The sequence below is a fragment of the Lytechinus pictus genome, chromosome 5, assembly GCF_037042905.1.
Source record: "Lytechinus pictus isolate F3 Inbred chromosome 5, Lp3.0, whole genome shotgun sequence".
Lineage (NCBI taxonomy): Eukaryota > Metazoa > Echinodermata > Echinoidea > Temnopleuroida > Toxopneustidae > Lytechinus > Lytechinus pictus.
The window spans coordinates 51,914,642-51,938,711 of NC_087249.1; the positions used below are offsets into that span (position 1 = coordinate 51,914,642).

Below are 24,070 nucleotides of genomic sequence, written 5' to 3' on the forward strand. Positions count from 1 at the left end.
GGCAAATATTTCGTGTCCAGAGTCAAGGACTGAACTGCTGTTTTGGTTCACGAATTTTCGACAAAAACTTTTTGGTTGTTCTTCGTCACCTAGGGCATTCGACAACACATTTTCTCCGTTGCCTTGAATCGTCCGTGTATACATCGCTGTGCATGCGAAAACTTCCTATCATCTTTCATTTTTTTAGCAACTCACTTTTTACACCATGAACGAAATAGGTGTTTGGCCATGCATAAAATGCAATCTGATAATCAAAGCATTTATTCATGTCGAAATGTCTCCTTCATATTCATAAACAAAAGTTCGACAGTTAAGCCAGGGAAGTGGGAGTTAGATAAGCAGTGAACTTAGGTATGATGACGAAGAGCTCACAATGAAAGTTTTCGAAGACTCATTAAAGTTGCTTTCGATGGCCCAATTTCCATAACAAAGAATAAAGGTACAAAAACCCATAGCTGCAGTTCAAAGTTTATTTTTTTTGTCACTCTGGCAATACTGTAAGTGAATCATAATGGAGTAATTTCAAACTGTGTATGGGAAAACTGTTGACAACTTGCACTTAATTGCTGAATAAAGTTTCATCGCATATAACACAAAGGCAGGTTTGGGAGTTTGTAAGACAATTCTATGTCGACAAATCTATGACGATCGGGTAGAGTTTTCTGAATGCGACTCTTGGTTTTTGTTTTTCGATTCTTCTAATGAAACATGTACTGTTCCCGCTAATGCGGCTCGATCTGGATTGCGATGTTGGAGACACAGTCGTTTGAGGCAAGGAATTGCTAAGAAAAACGCACGACGATATCGCTTGTTGGATAAAGTATAAATAAAAGGATTCACAGCGGGGTTGATGTAAGATAAAATACGAAATGCCCACACGAGTTGACGCGTGCGAGTTGCGATATTGGAGGTGGTATCGGTGACTAATCCCTCAATCATTCTGTAGAAAGAAAATATTTGAAACGGAGACAGGAGGCAGAAAAATACGACGCCATTGATGACAAGCATACGGACAACCTGATTTCGGGTCCGCTGGTTTCTCGCGTTTATGATCCCATGCAGACGCTCATTGGCTGCGATGGAACCAGGGTGTGCGCGCATGCGCTTCGTGAGCGCTCTCACGATGCGCACATTCATGTAAAAATTGACGACCATGACGGTGAAAAAGGGTATTGTTTGTATTCCATTGGCGATGTAGTTTGCAGCCATAGAACGTACTGGTTCGCATTTCCCTACATCAAGAGGGAAAACCGAATAAACATCTTCATCTGGCCAAATGAACTGGTAGTCATTGTACACAGCGTGTGATGGGATGAGAAGAAAGGCAAAAAGTAATGCCACTATCCAAACTGTTACCAGAGTTCTGACGGTCCTTTTTATCCCGCTGGCCACCCGATGGTGCAAAGGCTTGCAAACTGCATAGAACTTTTCCGCCATGACCGCAGTAATGAGAAACATAGATGCAAAGAAACAAATATTGGTCGTATAGTATAGAAGAGTACACCCCCATGGTCCCAAAACACGTTGGTCGTCAACCATCGGCGATACAAAATACAAAGCGAGCTTATCCCCTGCTGCCAAGCTCAGGAAAGACACATCAGAAATGGCCAGGTTCAGTAAATAATAATTCGTGATGGTGTGCATGTGTCTTAAACGCAGTACCACAAAAATAAATGTCATGTTCGCACATACTCCGATCCCAAGAATGATAGGAATGATGATGACGATGAGAATCCGCTCGCTGTCGGTATATCTGAGAAATGTTGCTATGTCGGTGTGATTTGTTAGATCGCACTGGGTCGGATCCTTCCCTGAGCAAATGGGCTCTGGATCCCCCATCGTGACGGGAGCTTTAGCGTAATTGTCGCCAGGATGCACTCTCGTCCTCGTTTTATACTCAAAGTCAAAGGGGGAATACATACCAACATCGGGGGGGGGGGGGGGGGTAGGTTGGAAGGGCGTAAAGAGAACATGGGTTCAGAGGGTGTATATTAAATACATGACTGGGGAGAAATGTATTCTTATAAGGATCACACCAAGTGTTTCTCCCCAGTGTCGATTCTTAATTCGACACCAAGTAGTGATATTATATATATATTTTAATACATTAATGAAAAAAAATGAAAAAAGTGATGAGGAGAAACATAAAAAACTAAGCTCTTATAGTCATCGCAGCTGAAAATAAGCTGCTCTATACATTTTATGTTTATCGTTATTCATTATTCTCTCTCCCCCTGATGTGTGTAATAAATACAAGGGGGTGAGATTACCCTAGTATATACTTCCCGCGCAATAACATGGGCGTTTTCACTATTATAGTAGTATAATGCAACTAGGTAGCTCAATGTTTACCAACATTGATATTCATCCACTATCTCCCAAAATAATTAATCTTATCATAATTTGTCATGCTTACAAGACGTGGAGGCAATATAGACATCACCCAGCAAAACGATATCCAAAGTACAACGGTTGCCAGGTTAAGGATTTCTCACCCATTGCGCCAGGGAGCCAAAATGCTGATACAAATTCATTAATGGAAAATGAAGGATGATTATTAATCAATATTTAAATGCATGATTATTCACACTGGTCAAAGACGTATAAGAAGACAGAATCTCTTTTGCGCGGATATCTCCATAACCAATTCTTTCCTCTTTTTCTACCATTTTCTCCCTTTTTTCTTTACAATGCCCTGAAAAATCTTAGGGGGCAGCCGCCTCCTAAGGGGGGAGTGTTGACTTTCAATTCCAGGCAAACTGATTAGGTTTATCCTTATAGTGAATGCACGCAAAATTGCGAACTATGACTTGCAAATTTCCAGAACAATTAATCGCCAGGATAGTCTAGCGAATTTGAAAGTGATTGAGTATTAGACTGGAAAGCTATAGTTCGAATTAGTCTTTTCGTTAAAATAATTCCAACTATCTTTCGGTATACCCTATCTTTCCAGTCTAGTACTCAATCACTTTCAAATTTGCTAGACTATATCAAGCCGATTGTTGTTCTGGTAACTTGCATTTGATTTGCAAATGATAGTTTATCTAATATCTAATCTTGTTGCAAAACTGTTTTATCTCATCCTGCTAATACGTGCGTGTCACTTTTCGACTTACTGCCCTCTGATATTTCATTCGCATCAAAAAGCATTTTATGATTCTTTCCTGATCCTGGTTTTAAAAAAGCGAAATGAATACTAGCTGCGTATGCATTTTGTGCGAGGTGTGTTTCACTGACGACTACGAGACTATATTCCATGCAGGTCAGTACAACTTGGAACAAATCTCGTCGTTTCCAAAGCAATAACATTAATCACGATCATGATTTTACCATCTATCATCGTTAATTCATTGATCATTATGATTATGTTGATTGATTTTATTCGAAGAAAGCAGATACTCATTCAGTAATTAAACAGTACAAATAAACTATAAACTATAATAGATTCTTTATAGGTATACCACATACAATTGGAAAATATATAAACACACAAAATATGTATATATATATATATGTGTGTGTGTGTGTGTGAGTGTGGGTGTGTATGTATGTGTGTGTGTATGTATGTATGTGTGTATGTATGTATGTATTTCTATTCCAAGATTGACTTTTATAAAATTCTATATCACCCGCTGTCAATGATATTCATCACTTTTGCATCATCCATGTAATATCCTAAAATAATGTCGGTTCTTTACATTAAAATTTAAAAACGTCAATATTGTCAGAGATAAAGAATTCTCCAAAACATGTTTCTACTGTCGATAACGTAGAATTAATATAGGCCTATATTAAGACAATATTTACAATATCTCAGTGGATTTCAGGAGATCGAACTTCTGTTGTTCTGCCATTTTTACATTTAAGAAGAAAAAATGGAGAGTGTACCCTTATTCGAATTATTCTTAACCCCTTACTTGGGACCTGGAAATGTCTGCCAATTCAGTTTCAATTTAAATTTAAAATCGGCCGTTTCTTTATGAATTTCAATACCATGTGTCCGGAGAAAAGGAAGAAATCCGTTATGTAAGCATTACTTTATAATGTTTATGAATAGGGCGGCGCAGGTGTAATTCAATAGGGGCAAGACGATCTACGGCAATGTATTTTTACTCAGTTAGATAAATCGGTATTTCACGACATTTCCTTTTCTTATTTCATTCTTTCTTTAGTTCTTTCACTACTTGGAAAATCATAAGGGACCGTTGTCTTATCTGCCCGCCACCTTCTTGTGTGTTAGGCCTCTAGATGTATAGGCTTTGTACTCCAGCGTCTCTAACATTAAATGGGTCCACGAGAGGGTTTTGTTTTTATATTTTTAAAGAGGGTTGGTCCACTTCCATATGACCTAAGACAGGTTCTGCTTTTGTAGGCACATACGTCGTTCTTAGATAACCATATTGTAAGGAGGTGGGCTTCCATTGCTGGCGTTATCAATCCCGCGTCCCTGATCTGACGTCACAGTATACTTCCCGCAATCGATGGACACGCCTTTCGAAGGGGTGTATATCGCCGTGCCGTCAGATTCCGTAGCGTATTCTCCAGAATAGTCATCGGGGATAGGTCCGCCTCGACCGGGAGGGAATGGCTTGTATCCGTGAGCGATACGGTCTACATTCAGCGCTGGACCCCAGTCCCATCTTGGTTTTACTAAGAATGAAAGACGCTAGGAAAGTTTAGAGAAAAAAATCAAAATGACGAGGTTATTAACATGCATGATCATTAATATAGATTGCGGTGTTCAGATAGCTAACATTTAAGTATAATTTCTTTTCCATTTAACGATATAAACATGATCAACTTTTTGTGATTTATTTGTGGCAATGATGACATCGATGTTTAAACTGTCCATAACGGCTCTTTTTCTTCTCTTAGTTTCCTATAGGCATGATTTTTGTTACTTATTTGACCCATACTTTAATGTCATTGAAGTATTGTAAAATTGAAATAAATATGTACCTCGGAAAGTGATCCCTTGGCGTGGAATATTATGGCATAGATGGCGTACGCAGGTATGACAGCGATTGACAGACATGCAAGTAGCCAGCCGACCCCCTGGGCCCAAGGTTCGAAGATGTAGTCTCCAACTGATGCTGGAGTGTAGAATATTACTCCTAACACCACGATGAGCTGGTGAGTTAAAATATAGTGTTAGGTAGTTTAATCGTATTTGATGAAGTATAGATGGATATATTATGAAATATTTTTAAACTATATCGAGTAACAAAAGAACTATATAGGACTTTAGATTGCGCTATAAGTCTATTGAAGCCCCTTGAAGTGTAGCCAGAAAATATTTCCTTGCTGTAATTTGCATGATTACTTCGTACCTCCAAGCGTATAGATATCATTTACTTTTTATAACCACGTCGTATAACCATACTTCACATATAGCCATACGTCGTAGAGCCATACGTCGTATAGCTATACATTGTATAACCATACGTCGTATATCCATACGTTGCAATATTAATTTCTAAACATGCATGAGGAAAACAACTCTTTAATATAATAATCCGTATATATTTTAATGATCTTTTATAACTTGTTTTTTTATATTGTTTCCATGATGCATTATCTTACGTATAGTATATTCATTTTATTACCTTATTTATCTTGCCTTCTTAACTATTTTCTACAGATGTTGCTGCTTTTAATGTTTGAAATATGATGAGCCTAGTAATTATATATACGACTAATACAGCCATTTGGCTGCGACTCATGTTTTAATAAACCTTAATTTGAATCAACTGTAAGCACGTCGCCTAGATATGAATTACTTTGTTGAAAGAAACTAATGAGATTCGAACATGCAATGAAAAGGTAAAGTAAGGGCCGTTTTGAGATATCTGAAAAGTTATTGTTAAAAATTAAATGAGTGCTCACTATCATGACAAGAGGTGAAATTACAGCCCAGCAGATCTGCCAATAAATGAAGACATCAAAACCAATCATAGCCCGGATGTCACCCACATAACGCTTCCGTCCTATGAATAGCAGATTTTGGGAATAAAAGTTTACAACATCTATTTATTTAGTTATATTATAAGAACGAACTAGTTAAAAAGACAATAGATTGGCAGTCAATCTGGGCTCCCTACACAAAGGTTAGCGATTAAACGTATACGCTTGATTTTCAAGCAGTAAATATTCTACGATGATCGCTTACCCAGGTACATCCATTTTGGCTATATTTAGCCATAATCTTGTATAAGTAAATCACAAATGACTGTACTACAATAGGTTTATTTCCAATTCGTCCAATTGCCAACTCGTCTACTATCATTTGGTCTACCATCGGTTTGTCCACTATCCACATGGTCAAATTGCCTATTCGTCCACTCACCATTTCGTTATGAGACGAAATGGTCGTAGACGAACTGGTGAATAAACAAAGTGATGCATTGGACCAAATGGTTGTTAGACGAAATGTTGATGGACGGAATGGCATTAGACTAAATGAAAGTAGAAAATGCTGTGAGTGGACGAGACATGATATGATGAATTGGCAATTTACCCTACAATATACTCCACTGTTACGGAAATAATAGCCCCACTCAACTCTCAATTCTCATCTAATTATTTGTAACTAGGTTGTTTTATTTATTCTTTCTTTGATTCATCTATTCGTTTATCATCTATTTATATCATAATTTATTCATTTTATTTATTATTCATTTATTTATTTATTTATTCATACACTCATTCATTATTCTCCGAGAGGCTCACTATCACTAGATGCCATTCCACAAGATAACATGAAAGCTAGAAAAGAGCCATTAAAATACTCAAAAGACATTGAAATTCATAAATATATATACAAATAATAATAATAATACTCCAGACACTAATTCGAAATATTTAGTTTTGCGAGACCCAAAAAAGTAATTTAGTTGAGACTTATAATAGAAATTCACAATTCTGTGTTTTATTAAGTATTAGCCAATCATAGTCGTGATATTGAGCGACATAAATGTATTTAGTACCTGTCATAAATGTTTACGGCTTAATGACTAATATTAAAAATCCAGTATATTTAATTATTAAATTGCTGGAGATTTTCTTCACAGTGGACATACTTTTAAAACATGTCTTTGATAGGTCAATTACAATTCATGATAGGATAATTAATAGATGCATCTGTTATTAACAATATAAACCCCTCAAAAAAAGTTTGGAAATCTGAGTTTGGCAATCAATTTCTCCCAACTTAAGATTTTACACAATGCATATTGGATATCATTCAAAAGATCATTTAATTCTCTTTAAAATGATACCATGCTTGTTATGATCATGCCATCACGAAAAGAGCAGGATTCAAAAGTGTTGGATGAGGTCTGAATTGAAAAGCTGCAAAACGAGCAGAAATAGTCATGAAGGGTCATTACAGAACATGATTCTTTTGTCTGTTTCAATAGAGATGAAAATCCATTCAAATCAAGCCCCTGCTTCTTCATTTTTTATGTTTTATTGTGGTTTATGTAGTGATGGTTTGTTTGTTTGTTATATGTTTGCTTGTACAGAGGTGTGTTTCATTCCATGTTAATGTTGATGTCAAGGTGCATGAAAACAATTAAAAGAAACCGCTGAGAAACTCACTCACCACCACGGAAAAAAAACAGTGACTTTCAATACTGTGTCATTTTGCAACTTTTGAATGTTGACCTTGCCCCACATTTCAAGACACTGCACCTCCATGTGAACCATAATCATATCATGTAGGGTATCATTTTAAAGAAAATTAAATGATCTATTCATTGCTATTAATTACACATTGATATTTACTAAAACCGAGGAGGAATTATCGATCAAAGTGAAAGGAACAGCTGAGAAACTCACTCATCACCATGGAAAAAAGAACAGTGACTTTCAATATCGTGTCATTTTGCAGCTTTTGAAATTTGACCTGGCCCCACATTTCAAGGCACTGCACTCCATGTGAACCAGAATCATATCATTTACGGTATCATTTTAAAGAAAATTAAATGATCTATTCATTGATATTAATTACACATTGATATTTACTAAAACCGAGGAGGGATTAACAATCAAAGTCAGATTTCCAAACTTTTTTTGAGGAGTTTAGTATTTGTATTACTTTCCAACTTAATGTGCAGACCATTAAAGGTGATTTGATTCTGCACGTAAATTCCATTTAATAAATATGTAATATATTTGTTCTTTCTTCCATATCTTCTATGACACATTGTTCCGAAGGGTTCACATTTACCAACAAACATGCATGATCCATTTATTTTTAACGTAATTGGGTAAATTTTAGAATGTACAACAGGAATGCTGAATTTTATTATTTTGAATTTAAAAAGGATTTAAAAAATAATTCCGAGTATGTAAGTGTTGAGCTATACCCAATCCTTTATTCCCCTTCCAATTTCATTAATATTTAGATTCAAATTCTCTTCTTGTCTTTTATTTCAAAATGGTGTCGAAGGCAATAGGTGTCTTTCCAATTTGGGCAAAGGAAGTTGAGTAGTTACAATTTCTAGAATCAGTGTTAGATTTTCAATTATATTCATACACTTTTGTCAATCAGCAATATCAAATGGGTTGTGTCGAACGAATATATGTTGCCTTCCTGTTGTAATTAGGCTCATGAAACCTCTAATCTATTTATTCATGAAAGTTTGGAAAACTTACCGTAAAGAAAACAGATCACCAGTAAGTAGCAAGTAGCCATAATGAAAACTGAAATATAAGCCGCGTACCAGTCAATCAACGTCAATACGTATAACCCTCCCTGAAAATCATATCAATAAACATTGACAAAAATTATTATTAGCATTGAAATTATGCCAGGAATCAAATCTGTCGGAGTTTTTTTTTTCTCGCTCAGACGATGGATCTCTTGCTCAAGGCATGTAGGCCTACAATAAATTATTTTTTTGTGGCATGGCATGAAGATATATGGGAGTATGAAGACACGAAAACACGCACAGATCTACAAACACACACATCCGTTACAAAGATATAACACGTACATTCCCCCCATTCCCACACTCAAGCTCTTACACACACACACACTCTCTCTATATATATATATTTCGCACACAAACACTTTACAAAAAGGTAACACATTCACACACTCTCTCTCACACACCCGCACACTATCACACAATCATCATTCTGTGACACACACACACACACCCCTATACGGACCCACTCACACCAACACACCCTCACTCTCTCTTTCGCACACAAACCCTTTACAAAAAGGTAACACATTTACACACTCTCCTTCATACACCCGCACACTATCACACAATCATCATTGTTAGACACGTACACACCCACCCTGACCCCTATACAGACCCACTCACACCAACACACACTCACTCTCTCTCTCTCTTTCGCACACAAACCCTTTACAAAAAGGGTTACACATTCACACACTCTCCCACATACACCCGCACACTATCACACAATCATCATTCTGTGACACACACACACCCACCCCTATACAGACCCACTCACACCAACACACACTTACTCTTACCCCTTACAGATAGGTACCACCCACACCCTCTCATAGACATACGCAAATGCTCGCATTTCACTGATACCCACTCCCGACCCACTCACACACACAGACCATGTACATACAACCTCCCACACCCTCCACACACACCCTCACCCACATAGATACACTAACTACAAGGCACATCAAAGACATTTGATTATGTATCTATACACATGTACATGAATATAGGTACACATCTCTATGTCAATGAACGACTTGCTAAACAATATTCTCACCTGCATGCATAAGGGTAACCCGAACAGGAATCCAGCAGCACAAACTAACACGGTAACAAGCCACTTCCATTTCTTCCTCAATTCAGGAGTGAATTCATCGCATATTGCCGTGACTAGTGATTCAATTCCAGCAAACTATATCAAAAGTCAAAGGTATTGGATGAAACTGTAAACACTCATGATTTATTCATGTGTTTCTGATGAATCCTAATGGTTTTTATCTTTAAACAGGACAGTCCAGGTGGATATACGGATATACATGAGCTATAAAACAAATCATATTACGATTATCATAAAGATGATGATCATTATTATTATTATTATTATTATTTTCATTGTTATTATAATTATCATCAGCATCAGCATCACTTTTATTGTTATTATTATTACTTTTATCATTATCATTAATATGATTATTCATTATCAGCTAAAACTTCTAGCCAAAACATTCTCCGACCGAAATGTCATCCACTTAATCTCCCGTCGTATACTCTTAGAAATATATTAGAGGGTAAATTACATTAAACAGCCAATTTGGAATCATTTTAGTTTTTTTTTATAAAACTGTTTAAGGTAAAGAAACTTTCTGGGAATCCCTTTTCAAGAGGGTTCCTAATACGGGACAAAAGGTTTCAATACGCACCCTTTTTATTCAAGAAGCGTAAACGCTCTTTATCTAACAAAAATACAAATGTTACCTAAATATTGTAGAGGTCAAAATAATGATCAAAGTGATGGGAGAAAATGGTACAGGAAAATTTCGGGCACTGGTGGGTCCAGGAGGAGGGGGGGGGGGGGGGGCACAGCCGGCCCGTGCCCCCCTTTCGAGAAGCAAAATTAAATTTTTTAAAGTAAAAATGCCGTTAAAACAGAAGTGTGCCCCCCCCCCTCTCTTTGAAAGTGAAGACCTTCTTTTTTTTTGCTTGTTATTTTTTCGGGGACGCAATATCCTAATTTTTGGTTAAAAGAACTTTTTTCTTTGCTTGTAAAATTTTTCCTAGGAAAAATGTGCCCCCCCCCCCTTTGGAAAATCCTGGATCCACCCCTGATTTCGGGCAAAATCATTCAAAGATATTCTTAACGACGACCTATTAGTTTTCAATTCAAAATCATAATATAAATTTTGAACAAAGCATTAATGTATTCCGTGAAAACGATTCCAGTGAAATATCTGAAATATATTATTATTAAAAGTCTACCTGACTATCCAGACCAAGAGTAATCAACATGAAGAAGAACAATATAGACCAGAGTTGAGGGACAGGTAGACGGGACAGGGCCTCAGGGTACACCTTGAAGGCTAGTCCAGGACCTGATAATGGAACAGTCGGGGGTGGTGACGAGAGAGTTAGACAGAGATCGATAGAGTGAGAAAGAGAGAAGCAATTATGAGGAAGGGGAAGGGAGGACAGCAAGTGTAAGAAATGTGAAGAGAGATAGAAAGGGGATTAGAGGGGAAGAGAGAGAGAGAGGGGGAGAGGGGTACATGAAATAGAAAATTTGAAGAGTCATATTAACAAAAAGCTATATAATGATAGTAGGCCTACTGGTGACCAGGATCTCTTATGGATTTTTGGAAGTGAAACAATTACCAAAGTACCAAATTGCATGTGCCGAGAGTCTTATAATGAATCTGACACTCTGTTCCTGTTCCTTTCATACGGGGTATTCTCTTTCTCAAATTTCTTGATATTTCTGAAGATTTACTCCAATATGGAACTAATTGTCTCGCTCCCATTCTTTTTATGGAAGTCTCACAAACAAACAACTTAATCAGGAATAAGGAAAATTAATTGGGTCTCTTTGGATGTCTTACCGTCGTCCACGACGTCTTCGACATCTAGCCCGCTATCGTGAGCCATAAAACCCAAGACAGAGAAGATTACGAAGCCAGCGAATATACTTGTCCCACAGTTTATGACTGAAACAGTAAGGGCATCCCTTCAAGCGCCATACAATAAAAAAATGTTGAAAATCAAAATTTTGTTAAATCATTCAGATTGAAAAAAGGAAAGTTCAAATGCATCAAATCCAACGGAGAGTTCTAAGGAATGGTAATTGTTCAGTGACACAATGGTCATGATGGTAACGTCGAAGCTGGGACGTTTTAGGACAAGATCGTATAAGTAGCCGGTGGCCCTTCTGTCATAGCAGTAGAATGCAGTATACAAACTTGACGTTCATGCAAGGGACAATACTAATTGTCCATCAAGTTTTCCTGGGTGAATGACACACCAGGTCATGCTTTGAATATCACTTGGGTTTTCGTGCCAGCATAGAATAGGGAATAGGATGAACAGTTTAAAAAATTTTATTTAGCATGCACTAGACTATTTTATCCAGCTGAAAAAAAATAATTAAAAAAAAAATACCTTCAGGATGATCCTTCTTCTCACTTTAATACCAACCTGTAAACATTGTTCTTGAATTTGTTGTAGCTTGAAAGTGTGATGTTAGTTCCAAAAGACAGTCCTAATGAGTAGAATATCTGGTTTGCAGCATCCTTCCATGGCTATATAGTGGAAAGTAAAACTGATGAATTTTACAACATGTATCGATTCTCATTGCCTGTACAAACTTTTGTCATTTGGATATTATGTTTTAATAGCAAAAGAGGGTGCTCTCTTCCTGGATCATCGTTTAGGGATATGCTAGCTATTATGGCAAAACAATCATTATTTCGCCATATTGACCACCAAGACGAACAAAGTGACGTCATTTTCACAATCCAATAATTAGGATATTACTAGTCTTACAAGCCCAGGTATTTAAATTTTTAACGCATTTTGGAAAATAAGGCAGGCGGTTACCCCTATCCCCTCCCCTCCGTGACGCTACATTGTTTTTTTTTTATTCACATTGACTTGTGACATCTTTCATTATAACGTATACTATTATTATGTCTTGTGTAGTTCATGCTCGCGCGGTCAATAATGAGCGCTTATTTTCTACCTTAAAGATTCAGTTTCAACAGATCAAACCGCATAATAATTATTTTGTGTTAATTAATTCATTACTATTGTTTTTGTTTTCCTCTAATTATGATTTAATGAGGGCTTATTTAAAAGTTTAATTTTATGGGTGCACCAGCCAATGTGGAAAGTTTTTCTTTTAGTTGATCCTCTGGCGTTGACTGGTGCTCAATTTCATAAATATTTTGTTTCAACCATCTGATGCTTCCGGTCTTCATTGTATTTTTTTAACAACTTGCCTGCAAGTAAAGTAAATAAATAAAAAACTAAATAAAAATAAATGAATTATCTTGCCAGAACTTTTAAACAGAGGGTGTGACTGACAAACCTCTACTTTCAGAAGCCTTTGGAAATCTGGTCGGATATAGAAAAGGATGCCTTTGGCTGCGCCGGGGAGAGTGACACCACGGAAGAAAAGAATGAGGAGAACCACGTAAGGGAAGGTAGCCGTGAAGTACACCACCTGACGTATGAAAAAAATAAATGAAATGATAGAGGTTGCGATTTCCAAAGCTAGGATTCGGGTAATGGTATTGATATTTATATTTATTTTCCATAACATAACATAAAAAAAACCAATACAAGGTAAATGTATGTACATTATAAAAATGAAAGGTGTAGCGAAATGGCTGGATAAGCCCACTCAGATTTGTTGATTATAACAAAGCTGTTCTTAATTCCCTTGGGTCCAGAGCATACATAACAAAATATACTGTACATGACAACAACAAAAAAGCATGATTTCAGATTTCCAAGCAAGATATTTGACAATGAAACCCAATGTTTGAATCGTTTTGAATGTTTTGAATCGCATCATTCCTAAAATATACAAGAAGAGGCATGGAATATTACTTCAGCCATTGGCGAAGATACACAGGTGACGAATGTTGTAGGCGGAGTCCGGTCTGGGGCCCCGTTTCATAAAGATTTACAACTAACTTTGCCATTATTGTACCCACCCTGTAAACTTGACCTTGATTGTAATTCTGCTGAGACTAGTGACAATGGTGTCATGGCAAATTTTCAGTTGTGACTCTTTAAGAAACGCCCCGGGGTCAATAGTCAATAGGGGCGTCGATCCATTTTTCAGATGGGGGGGGGGGGGGCAAAATCATAAAATTAACTTTCAAAAGGCGCTCGATCACACAAAAGAAACAAACTCACACACACGTATTTATGACTCATGAGATAGAGACACATATCTCACCAACAAATTAATGCGAGCGCGAAGCACGAGCTGAAATTTGTTGTTATACTGACCTGAAAACAGGAAAAAGGTGCCTCTTTAGGACTGTTTGTAGTAACTCAGGAGGAGGATACAAATCTCACTACACAGATAATGCGAGTGCCGAGAGCGAGCTGAAATTTCTTTACATTGATCTGAAAGCTTGATATTCTAAGCATTTTTGGTACCAATGATTAAGATGTGTATCTTTAAAAAAAAAATAGATGCGAGCGCGAAGCGCGGGCTGAAAATTTCGATATTTCAATCTGAAAAAATTGACAGTTTAATGGACGTTTTTAATAAAGAACAGGATATATATCCAACAAAAGATTATTGCAAATCGAAGCGGGAGTTCTTTTGAGGTTTAGAACTGAAAACGGGACATTCTATTCACCTATTTATTCATGAAAAGTATGGGTTTTTGCTACCATAATGATGCGAGCGCGAAGCGCGAGCTGAAAATTTTTATATTCCAATCTGAAAAGCGGACATTTTGAGCACGAGTTTAAATAAAGAACGAGTTGTGTTTCTCAATCTCGCTTGCTGATTTCTTTATAACATTACAATCTTTTTTTATTTTTTCACATGCGGAATTATTGGGGAGGGGGGCAAAACGATATGTTTGCCCCCCAATATTTTCATTGGTGGGGCGATCGCCCCCCCTGCCCCCCCCCCCCCCAGGATCGACGCCTCTGATAGTCAACAACAGGGGGCTGCACCCTACAAGCTCTGCTTTTTTATAGCAGCTTCCTCCATTCCCAAACCGGCATATAAGATAATTTTTATTATAATTATTGAACATAAAGAAATTTGCTATACATTTTCCTGCTTTAATTTGCATATCAAAATGTATGAAAAATTGTTAATGGAATAAACGAAACGAAATGAAATGAAACAAAATGCGATTCATCATTAACTATTCTGTTGGTCAAGAATTTACTCCTAGAATACGGACAATATGAGTTTATTTCTTTTTTTTTCTAGTCGAGTCGTAAAATTATCACTTGAATTGCCATCAACAGACATGTAGTCGTTCTCTCTCCGTTAAACCATGGACGTCTCCCTCTCACGTCCCTGGTTTAACATGACCCAACGTTCTACCGTTTAATAAACCCTTTACTCACCTTTCCGACTGATTTGACCCCTTTGAAGATGCAGAAATAGACGATAAGCCAAGATCCGACAAAAGCTCCAAACATGTCCCAGTTCATGGATCCCATGTCTCCAATATCTCCCGAGAGATGATGAACCCGGTGTCTGATTCATACAGAAATATTAAAATGAACTTTGTTTATCAATAATTTATACATTTTGTGAATGGTCAGCCAATGCGCGAAATTCAGATATGCTGTTAGTTATTCACAAACTTAATTTGGGAGTAAAAAGTTACACTCTAACCTTCAAGGATTTAAAATCAATTCAGAAAAGCTGTGAATAGTGACCAGCGGAATATTGGATACAGGGGCCGCAAAACGGTTTTCAAAGTGGGGGGGGCTGAGCCAAAAGTGGGGGGGGGGGCTGACCATGCTAAAAATCACAATCATATGGTCAATTTTAAGTTTTTGTACACGGTTTTGGAAAAAAGTGGGGGGGGGGGGGCTGAAGCCCCCCCCCCGGTTCCGCGGCCCCTGGGATTATTAACCCTAAAAGAGCCGGGTTTTTGAAACCATCATGATCTCACAGCCCTTTTACATTAGCTGGGTTTTTTAGGGTTAAGGATCAAGAACTTTTTAATCTCAAACGATTTAAATTCAAGTCTTTTTGAAGTCTTAGCTTTACATTAAAATCCAAAGTGTTTAAATATAATTCTAACATTCTAATGGTCATTATTCACAGCTATTCTGAAGAACTCAGCCTGTATTGATATTATCTCATAACTGCGCTATTGATGAATTATCTCATGTAAAATAGCACAGGAACTGAAAATCGTACGTACGTGTGTCATTGGAAATATAGTTCAATTCTTTGTTTCTAAAGACATCGTGTATAGAGGTATAGATATGTTCCTGGAATGAAGAATTTGATAGAGCTTGTGAGGCAGAGGCCTCTCCTGCCTAGATGAAAGAAAGGGTGTCATTTCCATGTTGCATTCTATCGAAGAAACGGGCTTTTTTATTTTAAATTAATTTTGTGAAATTGTACATTCATTAAACTGCACTGCACGAAGTAATACTTGACACTCTTCCCGCCTTGATTCCAAGAGAGTCCTGGCCCCGTAACACAAAGGTTAGCGATTAATCGCTAACTTGACAGATCAATTCTGATTGGTTCCCAGTCAGTCTACTGCGAAAAACGCGCATGCAACGATGATCTTGATAGGCCATTCCATTAAAGGGATGGTCCGGGCTGAAAATATTTATATCTCAATAAATAGAGTAAAATTCACAAAGCAAAATGCTTAAAATTTCATCAAAATCGGATAACAAATAACGAAGTTATTGAATTTTCAATTTACCAATATTTTGTGAAAACAGTTATGTGCACATCCTTATGAATATTCATTAGGTGGGCTGATGATGTCTTATCCCCACTTTCCCTTTTCTTATATTATTACATGAAATTATAATTGATTTATTCTTTTCATATATTTGTAAATGATGTGTCTCCATTATATGATGAAATAAGTTGCGGCAATAAATAACTAATGCACTTAATCAGTTGTCAATCCAATTGTTTTAGGCTTGTTAGAAAATTTTTGAACAAACCTATATAATTTCATATAATAAAATACAAAAGAACAAGTGGGGATATGACATCATCAACCCACGTAATGAATATTCATGAAGACATGCCTGGAACTGTGTCACTGGAAAAATGCAAAACTTTAAAATTCAATAACTTCGATACTTGTTATCCGATTTTGATCAAATTTTCAGCATTTTGCTCTGTGAATTTTACTCTTTTTAATGAGATATAAATATCTCCAGCCTGGACCATCCCTTTAAGCGATTAATCACTAAACTTTGTGTTACGGAACCCTAAATATTATTGAAGGAAATGGGGGGGGGGGGGGCAGGGGGCGGGGCTGGGTTATAGGCCTATACTCACTGCCAGTATTCTTCGCTAGGTCGAACCGAGTGTGTGAGGTTGAATGTATTGTTTAAGCTGGATTCGAAACAGTTTTCTGTGTTCCAGTAGTTGTTACAGTTGGACCAAGGCAATGTGGACTGACAGGAAGCTCCCAAGAAATAGAGCGCCCAAGCTACGAGGACGTTGTAGTAGATGGAGACCAATGCGTTCAAAATCATCATGCCTATCCCCAATCCTATGATAGATGGCAAACCGGATTGTTTACACAGTAAAAAAACGCTGCTTAAAAAAATTCAGCCTGTGACAAGTTAAGTCGTCACTCTAACAACAAGTTGTTCAAACTTTTTTAAATTACATGTTTAAAAGTTTGAACGAATTGTTAAAAAATTTAAACTATAGTTCGACAGGCTTAAAATCGTGCTTATGTTTTTTAACATCGCTTTTAAACATCCAGTGTGTCAATTCAACCCAAATATCTATATAACTATAACTGGGATCCGGTATGCCATATAGGGGCAGTCTCTATTATGCCCGCTCCCTCCCTGGTTCAAAACTTTCTTTGTAAGTTCTATATGGGTGGCCTGTTTTCCCATTTCTAGTGTATACGACGTCGGGCATTTAACAAAGGATCATTTCCATTAAGAATTTTCTCAATACATATAACACATAATTCAAACATAAAAAAAATATATTATACGTAATAATTGTCCAATATACAATATAATTCTAACCAATTTCTCATAGGGGGCAAAATAACACCTTGATAATCTTCAACGATTGATTTCAGTTTTTTGTTGTTGTTATATTCAGGGGTGTGTTCTCACCTCTAAACATAGGAGCAATATTCCAGCAGCCGATGCAACCAAGACTTGAGAATTGTCCTATGGATAGCTCGATGGTGTAAAGTGGGGCACCAGCAATGGCCAAGAAGATGATGTACGGGATGAGAAACGCACCTGTATTAGATTCCGAAGAATAATTGATGGAGTCAAGTTAAACATACTATACAGGACTGCAAGTCCAAATGGACGGTACACTCTTAAAATGTTGGGCAACATACTGTTCACAAAAAGATTTACCCAACTCGGGGTCGTTTTCAACCAATACTGTGTAGTTTTTTACCCAAAGCACACATTATTGGTTTAAAACTACCCAGAATTTGATAAAGTTTTAACCCGGGAAGGGGGGGGGGGGCACTTACATTGACGAGTGGATACCTTGCGCGACCAAAAAAACACGTAAAAGGATGTCTAGCTTTTTCAAGATAGGGCTCGTTACGTACGTAACGTAATAAGGGTGTCAAAAACACTAAAATATTGAAAACTTGTTTAGGGTCAAATTTGTGAGGGTATTAAAAAAGTGTTATAAAGGATGTATACTTTTTGCCCCAACAGTCAACACTACGTGTTTAGAGTACGATTTGCTCGAGGTGTGGGAGGTGGTAAACCCAATGATGTAGGTAAAGGTAAAACGACCGACGTCCGTGACATATACATGTAATATCGCTGTACTTGTTTAGGGGTTTAATTCAGGAAATACTTGCCAATAGTATGGTTTTGTTTCCAATACTTGTTAAGGGTAGGGTTTCACATGCCAATACTTGTTAAGGGGTGCATTTTAAAAAACATGGTAAATACTTGTTTAAGGTGCTCTTCGAGACCCCATGGTCGCGCATGTTATCCAATCGTCAATGGAAGTGCCCCTCCCGGGAGTTTTAACTAATTGTTGTGTGGACAGTATGTACGTGGCCCAACATTTTTAAGAGTGTACCTGTTCGTCTAGAATAACAACTTAGCCTTGAATGATGATGATGATGATGACGATGATGACGATGATGACGATGAAGATGGTGAGGATGATGAAGATGATGATGATGATGATTACGGATGATGATAGTGATGATGATGATGACGATGATGATGATGATGATGACGATGAGGATGAAGATGATGATGATGATGATGGCAAGCATGATGATGGTGATGATGGTGATACTGATGATATTATGACAATAATGACGACAACGATGATGATGATGATGATGATGATGATGACGATGAAGATGATGACGATGAGGATGAAGATGATGGTAATGAAGATGATTTCGGTGGGAGTGGCGGTGGTGGCAGTGATGGCAACAATAATATTTATAATGCTTATTGTGATGATGATGATAGCGATTGTGAAAAGTGTCAGTCTTCGGTCGGGAAATTACAAGGCCTATATTACGATCGATAATAATTATATTTGAGGTTCGTCATGGGATTGTATGTTCATCAGTTATGTAGGTCTATTGATGTATTTATGGACATTCTAGCTTACTAAATTTACTCATTATCTAATACGGTTATCACTGATTTAAGTTGTATATTCGCCAATTATCTCTATATTTGTATGTATAATTAATTGTTCGTAATGGTGTTTTCACTCTCAGTTTCTTCGTTGTTCTTTTACTGAGATATCTTGTACTTATATTCTTTTTTTTTGTCTTCTTTCTTAGCGCTTTGAAACTTCCGTATAAAGCACTTTATAAATTTTGTATATCATTATTATTATCATTACACGCAATAAAAAAATTCAAGCATAAAATGTGACTTTGGCTTATCCAGGCTGCGATAGGGATTTTTATACCGACACTCAATTATAAATCACGGTAAGAGAAAAAGGTTTAGGGGAAGGCGGGGTAAGTTGAGCATAGGGGCAAGTTGAGCCACCACCCCCAGGCTAATAATGAATGAGTCAGACAATGTGGTGGTGTCATGTATTGATGACCCATTGCATAACCCTTAACCCCACCACTTTGTTTTCAACTTTGAAACAAAAAGTATTTTTTTAGAGGGAAAAATACAAATTTCAGCCAAAAAAGTAAAAAAGGGTGTGAAATAGATAAGTGCTTTATACCCACACACGTCTTTAAATATATTATAGAAATAAGAACAATATTGTTAGTCCAGGTATGGATTCTCATTTTTGTCATAGTCTTTTACATGATGAATGCGTAAGAAATGTGTGGATGTGAAAATATCTCAATAAGTTCGGACTGGGGTAATTTAAGCCAAATCAACATGGGGCAAGTTGAGCCATGGTAATTCTTATGGTGATGTATAATACAAAATAAAAAAAAACGTAAAAAGCCATTGATATGCAGGCAGAAAGGAGTAAATTCACATGACAGTTCTCTTACTTTTAGAAGATGTTAGTATTTATAGATAATTAACAAGTGAAAAGGCTTTAAATGAAAAATTGACATCCTGGTTCTTCCCGCATACATTTTGTACATAGTTTTTGTGGCTCAACTTACCCCACAAGGTGGCACAACTTACCCCACAGATGGGGCAAGTTGAGCCATTTGACATCGTTTTTTTCAAAGGTCACGACGACTTTCAGTGTGGGGGTAGAAAGTTATATATAAGTGAACAATATTTCCCAAGAATCAAATTTAAAGGCAAGGTACTTATTTCTACAATATTACTAGTCACATCAATTCTAACATGCAAAATGCAAAAAGTGTCACAACTTACCCCGCCTTCCCCTATACTTAAAGGAGAATGAAACTCTTGGAGCAAGTTAGCTTTTGTTAAAGCAGAAAAATCAAAGAATAAGATCAACAAAAGTTTGAGTAAAATAGGACTAGCAATAGAAGAGTTATGAGCATTTGAATGTCGAGATCACTAATGCTATGGAGATCCTCCCATTGGCAATGCGACCAAGATCTATGATGTCACAGATGAACAACTCTTCCCTTTTGGACACTGAAAATATACCCCAAAACATCTATTTTTGCTCATTCTAATCATAATAGCTCCATGTTCTAATCATATGACAAACGATTCATCAATGATATAATGTTGTGAAACCTCTGTACTTGTCCTCTCATAAAGAGAACACCTCACCTTGTGATAGACTCTATAAAAGTGAGAATATCAGTGAAATATTACTAAAGTAATGAGGGAGTTGTACGTGTGTGACATCACAGATCTTGGTCGCATTGCCAATGGGAGGAACTACATGGCATTAGTGATCTCAATATTCAAATGCTCATAACTTTCTTATTATTCATTCAATCTTCCTCAAACTTTCAACAATATGTTTCTTTGATTTTTCTCTTTGATATGGATTCAGCTGGTTTCAAGGGTTTCATTCTCCTTTAAGGTTGTTAGCCTATAGCCCCACTTTTTCAGAAGTTCACTGAAACATAAGCATGTGTTAGGTTTTATTTAAGGTAAATATTGTTTCTGGCTTAATAATAAACTGAGATATTATCTTATAAAGTAAATAAAGAATTGCACCCTTGTTTGTTTCTCATAAACAGCAAATGTAATGGGAAACTATAAAAGAATAACCCGCTGGGCCGCTCCACAACGATTTGAATAAAAATAGAAAATCAAATTGGCCTCATACTGACAACTCCATGAAAATCAAATGTAAAAAGGAGTGATATGTCATTTTAGAGCTTTGCTTTCTTGCTTTCAAAAATCGTGATTTGCTCATTATACTGATTTTATTATTTTGCTAATAAGAGTGACGATGTTATCACTACTCAGTTGCTTTTGTACATTCATTTTTATGTTATTTCCTTATAATATAGCCAACTGAACATAATTACCATAATTCATCCTTTTTCTTTCCTCTTCTTTATGTTGTTTCTTCTTCCCTTTCCCCATGGACATGGAAACATTTTTTTTTTTTGGGGGGGGGGGAGGGGGGGCAAATGCCCTAAACCCCCATCTATACACCGTTTACTACATCTACACAATAAAATAATTATCCTTTCATATATTGTTTATATATGTATGTATGAATATATTATATATATATATATATATATAATTATATGTCTTACCACCACCGTTCTTGAAGCACAGATAAGGGAATCTCCAAACGTTTCCAAACCCAACAGCATAACCAACGGCTGAGAGGAAGAAGTCCATTTTATGGCTCCAATTTTCCCTCAGGTTTTCATTCTCCTTTTCCGCTTCCACATCACCCTTCTCCCCATTCTCCTGCTCAACCTGCAGACATAAAGCTCATTATTCGTCATTTTTTGTAATAGTTAGTACACTGTAAAAACTGTGGTGTTAAAAAACTGACACCAGTTTGACCACACCCCGCTGAGGTGTTATATTTACACCCTATAACATAACACCAAAGAGTTTAAATGTAACAACCAAAGGTGTAATAACACCTATAGGTGTTAAACTAACACTGTCAATTTAACACCGGTGTAAAATAACTGGTGTGGTCCTCTATGTACACCGGTTAACACCACAGTTTTTGCTGTGTATTAATCATACAATTCACGGTACATTGCAAAATGTGTCAATATAAGGATTCATAATTAAAGGCAGGTAATCATTCATTATACAGAAAATTGTATACAAATCGTGTGTATTTCACATTGCTTAATGAAATAACACTGAATAGATTCACTTAAAAATGAATCAATTTTAAAATACTGTTTTTGTTAAGTAATAATACTAGCAGTTCAAACTGTACAGTTATAGAAAGTTACAATGGAAAATGTAACAATTTAAAATCAGCTGACAAACTCATACAGGTGGATAATTATCCATAATAAAGAAAAATTGCACAATAGCCATTAATATCAAATTAGAAGTTTCAAAAGGTATATTTTTATATACAGAAAATTCATATCCAATTGCTCAATGATTAATAACACTGAATGAATGATGTTTGAGATAATTGCTTCCAGCATATCGATCTTGCCTTCTCAAATGAATGCATATACTGCATAAAGATAGTATTGCTTGCAGTTCCTAAATCCAAGAAATCATGGGGATCGATTTATGCACATGCTGGACCATCTTTGTGGAATCAGTTGCCGTATTCCATTCGTAGTATTTCAAATATTGATAACTTGAAAATTGCTCTAAAAACCCCCTTTTTTAAATTGCCTTCCAGTAGTTTCCTTTCATTGTCATGACTGTTTCTTTTATCCTTGTCCCTTCCTGCTCCATGTAATTTTTTTAAATTTCCATTTCGCAACGCCTTGAGCACATAATCAATGTGGATTTTGCGCTTTAGAAATACTTTATAAAATTATTTATATTATTATTATTATTGAAAATGTTATTTTTTCACGTTTGAAAATGTCATGAAATTCCTTATGCCTGTATAATGGTCATAGGCTGCGACTCCTGTGTTTAATGAATATCGGATACACTGGCGGATCCACGGGGGTAGGGGGGGGGGGGTGAACGGCCGACTCACCCCCCTTAATAAACAAAAATTTGTAATGTAAAAGTGCCGTTAAAACACAACTGTCAATTATTTATCGGGAAAATGTGCCGCCCCTTTTGGGTTAATTTTCTTTTTTTCTGAATAAACTTAAAACGGGGATGGGGTATCAGACTTGTGGGGGGCATATGATAATAGATGGCATGGACAAGAGAGGGATGGCATTTTCAGTAATATATGCGGATCTTGCGAATGAATACTCAATGACACATCTTTCATTAACAACTAATATAAAAACATAATTTGTTATGTTAGATATTGAACGAAAAAGTGAAAATCAATATAATTCATTTCAATTCTTATTCATACTTGTTTTCTTTTAATTCAAGTTGTTGAAGTTTCTATATCAACTCGTAAAAAAATCACCATTATTCTATAGAATGTAAATAAGTATGATACATTTTGCAAATCGTACCACATGGGTATACATCCTGGCCAATGTAGTATCACTAAAAACTAGAAAACTTACTGAAAATCTGTCATGTACTTACTATTTTATGTTTATCTTCCATGGTTCTGAAAATAGGTATAGGCCTATACTGGAAGCTTGCTACAAGAACACTAAACGCATCACAATTTAAAGAGTAAAATGCCGAATACTCCCCTTGATATACGTAGTAATTATGATTTTAGAAATACTTTTTATGACACATATAATTCTCGTATACTTCAGTTTAATATCAATAAACCAAATCGTGACCGTCATATATACATAATTTTATACCCTTTTCACAAAGTTAATTCTATTCATTGACACTCGAGAAAGAAAGTGTGATAGCACAGCCATTTGGAGGTCAGGAAATATAACAAA

The 24,070-nt window shown here is 36.5% G+C and overlaps 2 protein-coding genes across 2 annotated transcripts; both read right to left on the reverse strand.

Moving 5' to 3' along the window:
• Positions 1-639: 639 nt before the first annotated feature.
• LOC129260110 (neuropeptides capa receptor-like) lies at positions 640-1,839 on the reverse strand. Its single transcript, XM_054898161.2, has one exon. It carries the CDS (start codon positions 1,837-1,839, stop codon positions 640-642), a length of 1,200 nt encoding a protein of 399 aa, XP_054754136.2.
• A 1,509-nt stretch (positions 1,840-3,348) lies between these two features.
• LOC129261288 (sodium- and chloride-dependent glycine transporter 1-like) lies at positions 3,349-23,855 on the reverse strand. Its single transcript, XM_054899347.2, has 14 exons — positions 23,751-23,855; positions 21,845-22,013; positions 17,826-17,957; positions 17,020-17,236; positions 15,096-15,228; positions 13,075-13,209; positions 12,183-12,286; positions 11,591-11,715; positions 10,974-11,086; positions 9,775-9,909; positions 8,659-8,758; positions 5,887-5,987; positions 4,960-5,130; positions 3,349-4,666 (listed from the first exon to the last, which is right to left on the reverse strand). Exons 1-14 carry the CDS (start codon positions 23,769-23,771, stop codon positions 4,388-4,390), a joined length of 1,935 nt encoding a protein of 644 aa, XP_054755322.1. The 5' UTR covers positions 23,772-23,855; the 3' UTR covers positions 3,349-4,387.
• Between the last annotated feature and the right edge of the window lie 215 nt (positions 23,856-24,070).